Source organism: Physeter macrocephalus, chromosome 21, assembly GCF_002837175.3.
Source record: "Physeter macrocephalus isolate SW-GA chromosome 21, ASM283717v5, whole genome shotgun sequence".
In the NCBI taxonomy this organism is placed as follows: domain Eukaryota; kingdom Metazoa; phylum Chordata; class Mammalia; order Artiodactyla; family Physeteridae; genus Physeter; species Physeter macrocephalus.
The window spans coordinates 52,476,915-52,487,871 of record NC_041234.1 but is presented as its reverse complement, the minus strand read 5'-3'; the positions used below and the strand labels follow the sequence as shown (position 1 = coordinate 52,487,871).

Below are 10,957 nucleotides of genomic sequence, written 5' to 3'. Positions count from 1 at the left end.
TGGGGAAGTTAGACACCAGTGGAAGAAGACGAAATCTTCACGGTAAACTTAGCATCTTACCAAAATAATTCTTCCTTGACCTTTCTCCTAGCAGTTAGTGAATGCCTCTCCCCAACTCTCAAACTTTTACAGACGGTAGTAGCCCAAAACTGTTTAGGAAGTGGTCCAAAAATTGACATCGTTTTTGTTGTCCTTCATTTTTTATGTTACCTAGTTTCTATGGAACTTAAATCATATCTGCAAGTGGGGAAGGAAGGAGAGTCAGTGCCATGAGCAGGAGAACAAGTAAGAAAGGTTGAAGCAGGGTAAATGAATATGGTAGTGTAGAACAATTTTTATATGTTCTTCCAGTCTTATCCATGCTTGACTGCTCCTCCATATTTTGAATTATACCACCAATTACCTCAGACGGAGTCTCAGAAGTCACAGAATGGTAAGATTTGCAGGTTTGGACAGTGAAATATGGAAAGAGGAATCTACTTGTACAAAATTACAAAGTAAATGGATAGTAACATTACAGACATCTCCTGACTCTCAAAGTTTATTTTTTTTTTAATATCTCCGTGCCATCAGGTTTTTCTTTGTTTGTTTGCTTGTTTTTGGTTGCAAGATTCTTTATTTTGTAAACTATACATATACAGTAAAAAAGAAAATGCATTTTACCTTAAATATTACACAAAGTTAACATTAAAGATTTTTTTCTTAGTGTATATAAATCAAATGGAAAGAATCCAACAACTTTATTTCAGTGGATTGTATCCTGGGAAACCAGCTGACCCACTGTTTAAATGGTGACACCAGTGTGTAACGCCCAACAGGTTTTTCCACTTTTATTCTGGGCACAAAACCAAAGGTCTGATATCCTTAAAAGCGATGGTGTACCAGAAGGGCTCATGATTAATTAACATGCTAACTTAAATACAACAATTAAAGTAATTTTTGTTGCAGTTAAATCTTAAATGCTACTCCACACAATAATCATAAACATGTCCACATGGTAACTATGTAGCAGTAGAAAAAAGAAAGAAAGTATTCTATTTTCTTCATTCCAGCAGCAGTACCTGGACTGGTATTAATTTGTGATTAGGTGTGCCTATCTATGGCCTAATGTCCTATGTGGGGATGCATGCTGAAACCTTTCTATTTCTATTTTGCAAGGCACCATACAGTATGTTCTCTAAGTTTTGACACTAGTAACAAAAATGCATAATTCTTAGATTAAATGCAAATATTTATCTAACATAGGAAATAAAACAAGAATGAAGATTTTTAAGTTTGATATTGGGGCAAATGACAAACTTTTTGTAAAAATATGGTTTAAAAGAATCTTTCCCTTTGTCTTTCTACTTTAAGTTCTGCACCCTAAGTTGCTGGTCAGAAAGATAAAGAAACCTAGAAAGATAAAGAAATCATGTTGGTTAAGATTATCAAACAAATCAACATGAGACTGCTGTCCAAATTAAAATAAAAATTAGAAAGGACAACTATGTTTTTAACTTTCAAAATCCATGGTTTTCCCCTACTGGCCATTTGGTAAGATATCTGGTCACATCCAGAATAACTTCATAACTAAAAAATCACTAAAACTTCATGACTAAAAACATACAAACGTGGTGGAGGTCTCCAGGATGGTGACTTTGTTTTTCTCACTTTGTGCTATTCCCTCACTCACCTCTAAATCACTCCAGCTCTGGGAAGAGTCTGCTTGGAAACTTCAATTAAGGTCATGCATATTTTTATAAAATCCTTAGAATCCACGTCACTAGTATGTTATTGTAGATTCAACTTAGAATTTCTCCCAGAAAAATATCATATATGACCTCAAGCACTGGTTGTTTTGTTTGTGGCAGACTCATATAGATCAGTAGCTCTTCATAACTTTCTCTCGTCTGGCTAGACTCCATAAGTGTTCTCTTTTTCATATAAAAACTCAAAGTAAATGATACTTCTCTAAACATAAAGTTCTATGACTTTAGTTGCAATATTTGAAATAATTATACAAATTATTAAGTGAGTTTTAGAATCATTTTGTTTGGGGGCAAGAAGGTACTCCTCAGTAGGGGATCACTTGGTAAATAAAAGAAACGTAGAATTTGTTGCTCTCAGCTCTCATCCATCAGATGTATCCATCCTGGTCACCACCATCATCATCATCCCCTTCATCCTCATCATCATCTTCAATTTCATCTTCATTGTTCATAATGTCATCTTCATCGTCATCAGCAGCCCATTCACGGAAATCTCCACTTGCAAAATCTCCAGAGATCTCAAAATCAATAGCACAGTCTGCAGCACCGCGCTTCCTGGACCCCACAACTTCCTTTCCATATCGGTCCACAAACCAGCACTGCCCAGTGCTGCCGTGGCACTGCGTTGGCTTGTAGTAACCATCTGCGTCACACTGGGGGACGTACTGTCCGAGGAGCTTCTTCACCCCGAGCCACTTCTGAATACTGCCGAGCTCCGTCTGGCAAGGTGGGTCTTGTTGCCTCTGGAAGCAGTAGCACCACTCGTTGTTGGAGATAGAGCTGTCCTTGTACGTGTCACAGGAGCTGAAGAAGGCCTCCGCGCACCGCTCATTCTTGTCCAGGTAAATGCTCCCAAGCTCCGACTGGTCCAGGAGCAGGTCGTAGTTTGTATCAAGTCTGTTAAACATCAAGCCGAGTGAATCCTTTCAAATTGGCAAAATACTGGTATCAAATCTGCTTCTCTCCGGCCGCAGCGATGCTTTCGTCTTCTTGTTCTGGCCCCCACTCCATGCAGGGCCTTGAATCAGTCCCACAGTCTGCTGGCCATCTCCCTGAGCTCCAGGTCACTGCAGGCTCTCTTCATATTCCTGCTTGAGCCCATGGTCGTATCTGAAGGACACGGGCAACGTCCTTCACACTTGACTGAGATCTGTTTTCCTAAGATGCATGCCTGGTATTCTAGTTTGCACTGAGAAGAGTAGGTATGTCCATCTGAACCACATATGGGGCTGGTAGAGATCCCCGGGCACTGCTGGCAGGTGGATGTCGGGGGACCCCTCCACTGCTTATGCCCAACTCCTGCATCTTTCATACTGTGCGTGAGCCTCCGCTGACTAACGCAGACTGCGGTCTGAGAACCTTGAATAATGCACACTTCGTGGCGACTACATTTCAGCCTTAAGCACGGGTCTTTAGTTGGGTCTAGAGCCCCATCGAAGGCCTTTCCTGGACTCCACGTGCGGAAATAATCATCGTCTCGGAATCGGTTCCACTGTCCGGCCTCCCGGTCGTAGTGGGACACCGTGCTGAGCCATTCTTTGTCATACAGAAAATTGCCGCCCGCCGGCCGGCCCGCCGCCGCTGCCAGAGCCTGCGCGCACCAGGCGCTGTGCACACGCACAGCAGGGCAGGCGCCCGGAGCATCCGCAGCCGCCCCTTGGCTCTGCGCGCCCCTCCGTCCTTCCCTCCCCCATCCACACTCCCCTTCCCCCTGCCATCAGTTTTTAACTGATCTGCTCTAGTAATTCAACCTCTTCACACTGTTCCTCATCTACAATAATGGAATAATAACAGTATTTACCCTGCCAAGCTGTTGAAATGAGCTAATTTCTAGAAAATGGTTAGCTAATTCCCTGACCCACTGTAAATGAATGTTAGCCATTATTATTATATTGGATCATCTTCTCCATCTTCCAGGAGGTAATGGCCCACTCACTGCCAGTTGCACAACTGTTATCTCCTTTTATCCAGCCTGTCATCTTGCATACATGTTTTGAGCTTCCAAATTCTAATTTCTGTTTGGATGTAGAAAGGAAGATATTATAGGTGAGATGGAATAGAATAAGAAAAAGCACTTTGGACTAGTACTTCAGAAATCAGTATTCAGGCTAAAAAATAATACAAATAAATGTATTTATGTGAAACAGAAACAGACTCACAGATATAGAAAAAAAAACTTGTGGTTACCAAAGGGGAGACAGAAGTGGCAGAGGGCAAATTAGGGGTATGGGATTAAGAGATACAAACTACTATACATAAAATAGATAAGTAACAAGGACATATTGGATAGCACAAGGAATTATAACCATAATCTTGCAATGACTTCTAATGGAGTATAATCTGTAAAAATGCTGAATCACTATGATGTACACCTGAAACTAATATAATATTGTAAATCGACTATAAAAAAAAGTAGTCATGAAATTTGAGTTGGCCGATTTTCTGATTGGTTCAATTGTTCTATTCCTGAATCAGGAGTCAAAGAATGAGAGAGGGATAAAGCATGTAGGGTATTGAAAACAGTTCCATTTTGGAGTCCTACAAGCCTGTGTTTGAACCTCAGCTCTGCCTCTTGTTATATATCTTTAGGCAAGTAAGTCACTTAGCTCTCTGAGCCAGAGTTTCTTTACTTGTCAAATATGGCTCATAATACCATACTGATAGAATTACTGTGAAGATTCCTGGGGGAGTAATGCATGCACACATATATACTTTCTCCCACATGTACTGAATAGTCAATAATTGGAAACTATATTACGTACTTTGGAGCTTTGTGGCAATGTTTTACACATTCTGGCAATGAGTTCCTTGTTAGTCTCACTTTTCAGGGTTGTTGCAAACCTTTGTCCTCTTCTGGGTTATTTAAGTCAGCAGCTGGGAGAGCCAGCATCAAGGACTATTCATCAAAGGCTATTTAAACCTGGAAACCCATAAATAAAAATAAAAGACATACTTTTATCAATAGTAGTGACAAAAAAAAACCCTCAAGAGTTTGATGAAAATACTCTGTTAGTGAGACTGTGGGAAAATGTCTTGCTTTGTTGGTGGGAGTATAATTTGGTACGCTTGTTGAAGGCAATTTAGGAAGTCTATCATATAATAAATTCATAAAGCCTCTAAACCGCAACTTCTTTTCTGGAAACTTATCCTACAAACATGCCAGTATTTACAAATGTTTTAAATAACATGTGTGCCAGGTTATTCACTGCAGCATTGTTTGTAATAGTAAAGTCCAAATGTCTATCGTTAGAGTACTCTCTAAATAAATTATGGTACAATCATACAATGATGCTATAAAAAAGAATGAGAAAGTGTTTATACACTGACATGGAAACAACAAAGATATATTAAGTGATTTTAAAATGTTCAGAAAAGTATATATTGTATACTATCTTTTGTGCAAAAATAATGGAAAAATGGGTGGAAGGTTATCTTGTTACTTGAATATACACACACTTGAAATTTACAGAAGAAACAAATAACCGTGATTAACTGAGTGGGAGGTGGAAACTAGGTAGATGGGAGACGAAGTTGTGAAGGACATTTTTCACTACATACTTTAAAATTTTTTGGGTTTCTTTGAGTTTTTAAAAAAAATTTATTTTATTTTGGAGTATAGTTGATTAACAATGTTGTGTTCGTTTCAGGTGTACAGCAAAGTGATTCAATTATACATATAAATGTATCTATTCTTTTTCAAATTCTTTTCCCATTTAGGTTGTTACATAATATAGTATTGAGCAGAGTTTGCTGTGCTATACAGTAGGTCCTTGTTGGTTATCCATTTTAAATACAGCAGTGTGTACATGTCAATCCCAAACTCCCAGTCTATCCCTCTCCCCCACCCTTCCCCCCCTGGTAACCATAAGTTCATTCTCTAAGTCTGTGTCTCTTTCTGTTTTGAAAATAAGTTCATTTGTATCATTTTGTTTTAGATTCCACATATAAGCAACATAATACAATACTTCTCTTTCTCTGACTTATTTCACTCAGTACGCCAATCTCTACATCCATCCATGTTGCTGCAAATGGCATTATTTCATTCTTTTTAATGGCTGAGCAATATTACATTGTATATATGTACCACATCTTCTTCATCCACTCCTCTGCTGAAAAATTTTTGTTTTGATATATGTACATAACCTTTTCAGTACATTTTATTTTTAAAAGACAATGATGAAGCTGAAAAAACTACTTGCAGTATACACGATAAATAGTTAATATCCTATTGTATAGCTTGTTTTACAAATTAAAGTACATCTCTCCAAATTATTTACAAAGACAGTCATTGCTATTTTTTAATAATAGTGAATTGCAATGAGCTAAAAGTGTAATAGGAGAATGAGTAAATAAATGAGAGTATATGGATCTTGGACTTCCCTGGTGGCAGAGTGGTTAAGAATCCACCTGCCAATGCAGGGGACACGGGTTTGGTCCCTGGTCCAGGAAGATCCCACATGCCCCAGAGCAACAAGCCCACGCACCACAACTACTGAGCCTGCACTCTAGAGCCCACAAGCCACAACTACGGAACTTGCGTGCTGCAACTACTGAAGCCCGCATGCCTAGAGACCGTGCTCTGCAACAAGAGAAGCCACTGCAATGAGAAGCCCGTGCACTGCAACGAAGAGTAGCCGCAGGTAGAGAAATCCTGCACGCAGCAATGAAGACCCAACACAGCCAAAAATAATAAATAAAATAAATTTTTAAAAATGATAGTATATGGATCTTCAGCAGGTGGATTATTTGATAAACATTAGAAATATTATTCTTGAAGAAATTTTCCTGACATGAAAAAACATTCATGAATTTGAAACATTGCATAGAAATCTGCAAAGTATTATCACCATTTCATTATGTGTTCATTATGTGTGTGAGTTCATATACGTATAATTACCTAAACTACCTGTAAATAATAGAGAAAATGAACATTGGAAAAAATCATTAAACATCACCAAAATAATAATAGTGAGTGGTCATGAGTGATTTTTCCCCTTGCATTTGCATTTGTGAAATGTTCAAATTTTCAACAATGACAACACATTAGTTTGATGAGGAGGATGTAATAACAAAGTTATTTAGAATATAAAACCCCAGTAGAAAAATGAATAAAGGACGCAGACATTTCAAAGAAAAAGACCCAAATAGATAATAAACAGTGGGAGAAAATATTAAACCTCAGAAGTCATTTTTTAAAAAACAATTAAATAGGGGCTTCCCTGATGGCACAGTGGTTGAGAGTCCGCCTGCCGATGCAGGGGACATGGGTTCGTGCCCCGGTCCGGGAAGATCCCACATGCCGCGGAGTGACTAGGCCCGTGAGCCATGGCCGCTGAGCCTGCGCGTCGGGAGCCTGTGCTCCACAACGGGAGAGGCCACAACAGTGAGAGGCCTGCGTACTGAAAAAAAAAAAAAATTAAATAACATTAAGATAATACTTTATTATTTATCAAATTATAAAAGATTTTAACAAAGGTAACACTCACCATGATGAAGAACAGGGACTTCTCTGCTAGAGAATTTCATTCATCTGTAGAAAACACATTTTCTATATTTTAAAGGCTAGGAAACTGGTTTCTTGCCTGTCATACTATGTGTCCCTTGACCTTAACGACATTGCTAAGAGGCAAAGCCAAGATGAGTAAGGGAAGAAGGGAAATGTTAGTCCTGGTACACATTCAGAGAGCAAACCTGCCTACCTAGACCACCCAGGAAGAGTCAGGGATGCAACATAGGCACTTTCCCCAGTTATATCCTTGAAACCACCAGCTAATCCCATAATATATACCAGAGGGTGGGTGTTATGGTTGCCTAGGAGATTAGGAACATGGGGGAAAGTTTTAAAGCTGCAGACGTCACTTCTCCTGGGCTTTCCTAAGCCTCCAATTCCCTCTCTGTTGCAGGAGTTCCATGTTATAGACAGTTTGTGCTATGTTTCTTCTCATCAGTCCATAAGCTTATTGAATTGGAGCTAGATCCCTCAATGCTTTACTGTCAGAGCTCCTTCTTTCTCCTATTACCAGCACACACTATATACCCCATAAAACAGTCCTCAAAGCAGGAAATAGAAAGGAAAGGGCATCAGTTAAATGGACAATCAGACATAAAGGAGTAACTAAGGAGGGCTTTATCCTAGGGATCCAGGATCTTCCCTGGAGTATGCTGCTCTCTTCTCCTTGGATGATCCTATCCTCATTACATGGACTCTATGTGGTATGATAGTGGATTGAAGGAAGGAGAGACTTGAAAGAAGATTGAGTAATAGTCTGGATTAAAATAGTAATAAATAGTAACAGGTCTCAACATTTATTTAGCACTTATTTTGTACGAGGCACAATTCTAAGCACATTATACATATTAATGCATTTAATCCTCTGAACAACACTATAAGTAGACACTGCTATCGTCCCCATTTTGCATGTGAGGAAACTGAGACAAGGAGAGGTTAAGTATCTAGCCCTACGTCCATAGTGGATTTCCCTAGGTTTGCCACAGGAAGAACACTAGCAGAGTCTGCATGTCCTCTAAATATGCTCAATTATGCCTTATAATTACCTGGGGGTGAAGATCATTTTTTAGGAAAGTAGGAATATGATCATGTGCTGTTAAACTAACCTGTGCAAACCAGGTCTTCCCTATACTTGAAGCTTCTCATTTGGTCTATGAGACAAGAGGTTACTTTACAAATGTTTTGCTACTGCTGTTCCTGTCTACAAGAAATCCTGGGTAACCATTGTTAGATATAACTCAAGCTGTATTTTTTTTTTCTCTCTTGGTGATTCCTCCAAGTTACAGGAATCTTGGCAATTCCTCAAAGATAGAGTGTTTACTCTTTTTAATAGCCACAAAATATTCCATGGCATGACTATGTTTCAATTTAATTTAATTTTAATTTTAAATTTCGATTTAATTCAACCTAATTCAGTAGTTTTTAGTACATTCACAAGGTCATGTAGCCATTACAACTATCTAATTTCAGAGCATTTTCCTCACCACAACAAAAAACCTCTAGTACCCATTAGCAGTCATTCTCTATTCCCCAGACGCTGGCAATCACTAGTCTGCTTTCTTGTGACTGTGGATTTGTCTATACTGGATATTTCATGTAAATGGAGTCATAAAATATGTGTGTGATCTTTTATGTCTGTTTTCTCTTACTTAATTAAGGGTTTCAAGGTTTATCCATATTATAGAGCTCAAATCTGCTGTTTGGCTCCTCTACTAAATTTTTTCATTTTAGTTACTACACATTTTTTTAAATTAATTAATTAATTTATTTATGGCTGCGTTGGGTCTTTGTTGCTGCATGTGATCTTTCTCTAGTTGCAGCGAAAAGGGGTTACTCTTCGTGGTGGTGCATGGGCTTCTCATTGCTGTGGCTTCTCTTGTTGCAGAGCACGGGTTCTAAGCGCATGGGCTTCAGTAGTTGTGACTTGTGGGTTCTATAGCGCAGGCTCAGTAGTTGTGGCACACAGGCTTAATTGCTGCACAGCATGTGGCATCTTCCCGGATCAGGGCCCGAACCCATGTCCCCTGCATTGGCAGGCAGATTCTTAACCATTGTTCCACCAGGGAAGTCCAGTTACTATGCTTTTAAATTGCAGAGTTAACTTTTGATTCTTCTTTATAATTTCTATCTCTTTATTGATCAGTAGTCTCTGTTTAGTGAAACATGGTCCTCGTACTTTTCTTTAGTTCTTTAGACATAATTTTCTTTAGTTCTTTGAGCTATTCAAATTATCTCATGCTGATAGAGTTTTGATAGTTTGTGATTTTTGAGGAATTAGTCCATTTCTTCTAAATTGTCAAATTTTGAGTGTAAATTGTCCATACTGTCAAAGAAAACCAGAGTTTAATAGTAGTTAAAGTGGAAAAGCAGATTTTAATCAGGACTATTGCAATTGGGGAAAAGAGACCTAAGTACAAAACTGGACTCAAATCTGAATACAGCAAGGAAAAGTGGGGATTTATAGCTAAGTAGCAGAGTGGAAGGGTCAGTGGATGGAAAATTACTAAGAGGAAATATCAGAGATAAGGAGTGATTCTGACTAAACTGACTTCACAGGATTTTTGCTAAAGGCAGCCTAGAGGGATCAGATATCACCTGAGGGATTGTGAGGGATGAAGAATTTAATCAGATATCAAGAGTGATCAGATATCTAGAGTGGGGATTTTTGTTAAAGTGACTAACCGGATTCTTGCTAAAATTGAACAATGCAAAGATGAACATAGAAGTCCTAAGGTCAAGGCCTAGCTGAAAAGAGGATTCAGAAGAGTCAATACTATTCTCTTTATTTTCTTTTTAAAGGTTACAGTCTCTGTAATGATTTTCCCTATTTTATGCCTTATAATGGCAATTTATGTCTTCTCTCTTTATTTTTGTCAGTCTTGCTAGAGGTTTATAAATTTTAATAATCTTTTCTAAGAACAAGTTTTTAAAAATAGATTTCCTTGATTATTTTTCTGTTTTCAATTTTATTGACTTTTACTCTTTACTTCCTTCCTTCTGCTTTCTTTGTTTTCATTTTGCTCTTCTTTTTCCAGTTTCTTAAAGTAGAAATGTAGATTATGGATTTAAGATCTTTCTTCTTTTCTAAGGTGAGTATTTAGTGCTATAAATTTCCCTCTCATTACAGCTTTAGCTGCATTCCACATATTCTGTTATGTTGCATTTATATTTTCATTCAGTTCTACTTATTTTTATTTCCTTTCAGATTTCCAATTTGGCCCATTGATTATTTGTAAATATGTTGTCTGTTTCCCAGGTATTTAAAGGTTTTCCTATTATCTTTCTATTGTTTTCTAGTTTTATTACATTATTGTCAGACTATCTATTCTGTATAATTTCAATTCTTTTAAAATTATTGTGGTTTGTTTTACAGCCTAGGAAGTGGTCTATATTCCCTATGCTTCAATGCATCTGTTCTATTCATTTCAATCCCCTCCCTGCATTAATTTGATCATTAAGCATAGGTGAAGTAGGTCTAAGATTTCCCATTTCTCCATTTCCATTTTATTTCTGTAGCTATAGAGAAGCCAAAATTTCAAGAGGAATGCCAAGTTTCTTCTCCTTCTTATTTATTTGGGGTATGTCTGCTGCAGTGGATTTTAGGCCAAGGAAATATCTTCTTAGTTGTTTTTAAAATAATTTTCTATAGGTGGCAGCAGAGTGTCACAAGAAAAGAATCAATCTCTTCTTTCACCCGTTG

At 38.1% G+C, this 10,957-nt stretch overlaps 1 protein-coding gene across 1 annotated transcript; it reads right to left on the bottom strand.

The window, feature by feature from the left end:
• Positions 1-2,116: 2,116 nt before the first annotated feature.
• Positions 2,117-3,392, bottom strand: LOC102978338 (testican-3-like). The gene is given in 3 exon segments (XM_007124328.1): positions 2,117-2,703; positions 2,823-3,359; positions 3,362-3,392. Coding segments are annotated over 3 exon segments (1,155 nt in total).
• Between the last annotated feature and the right edge of the window lie 7,565 nt (positions 3,393-10,957).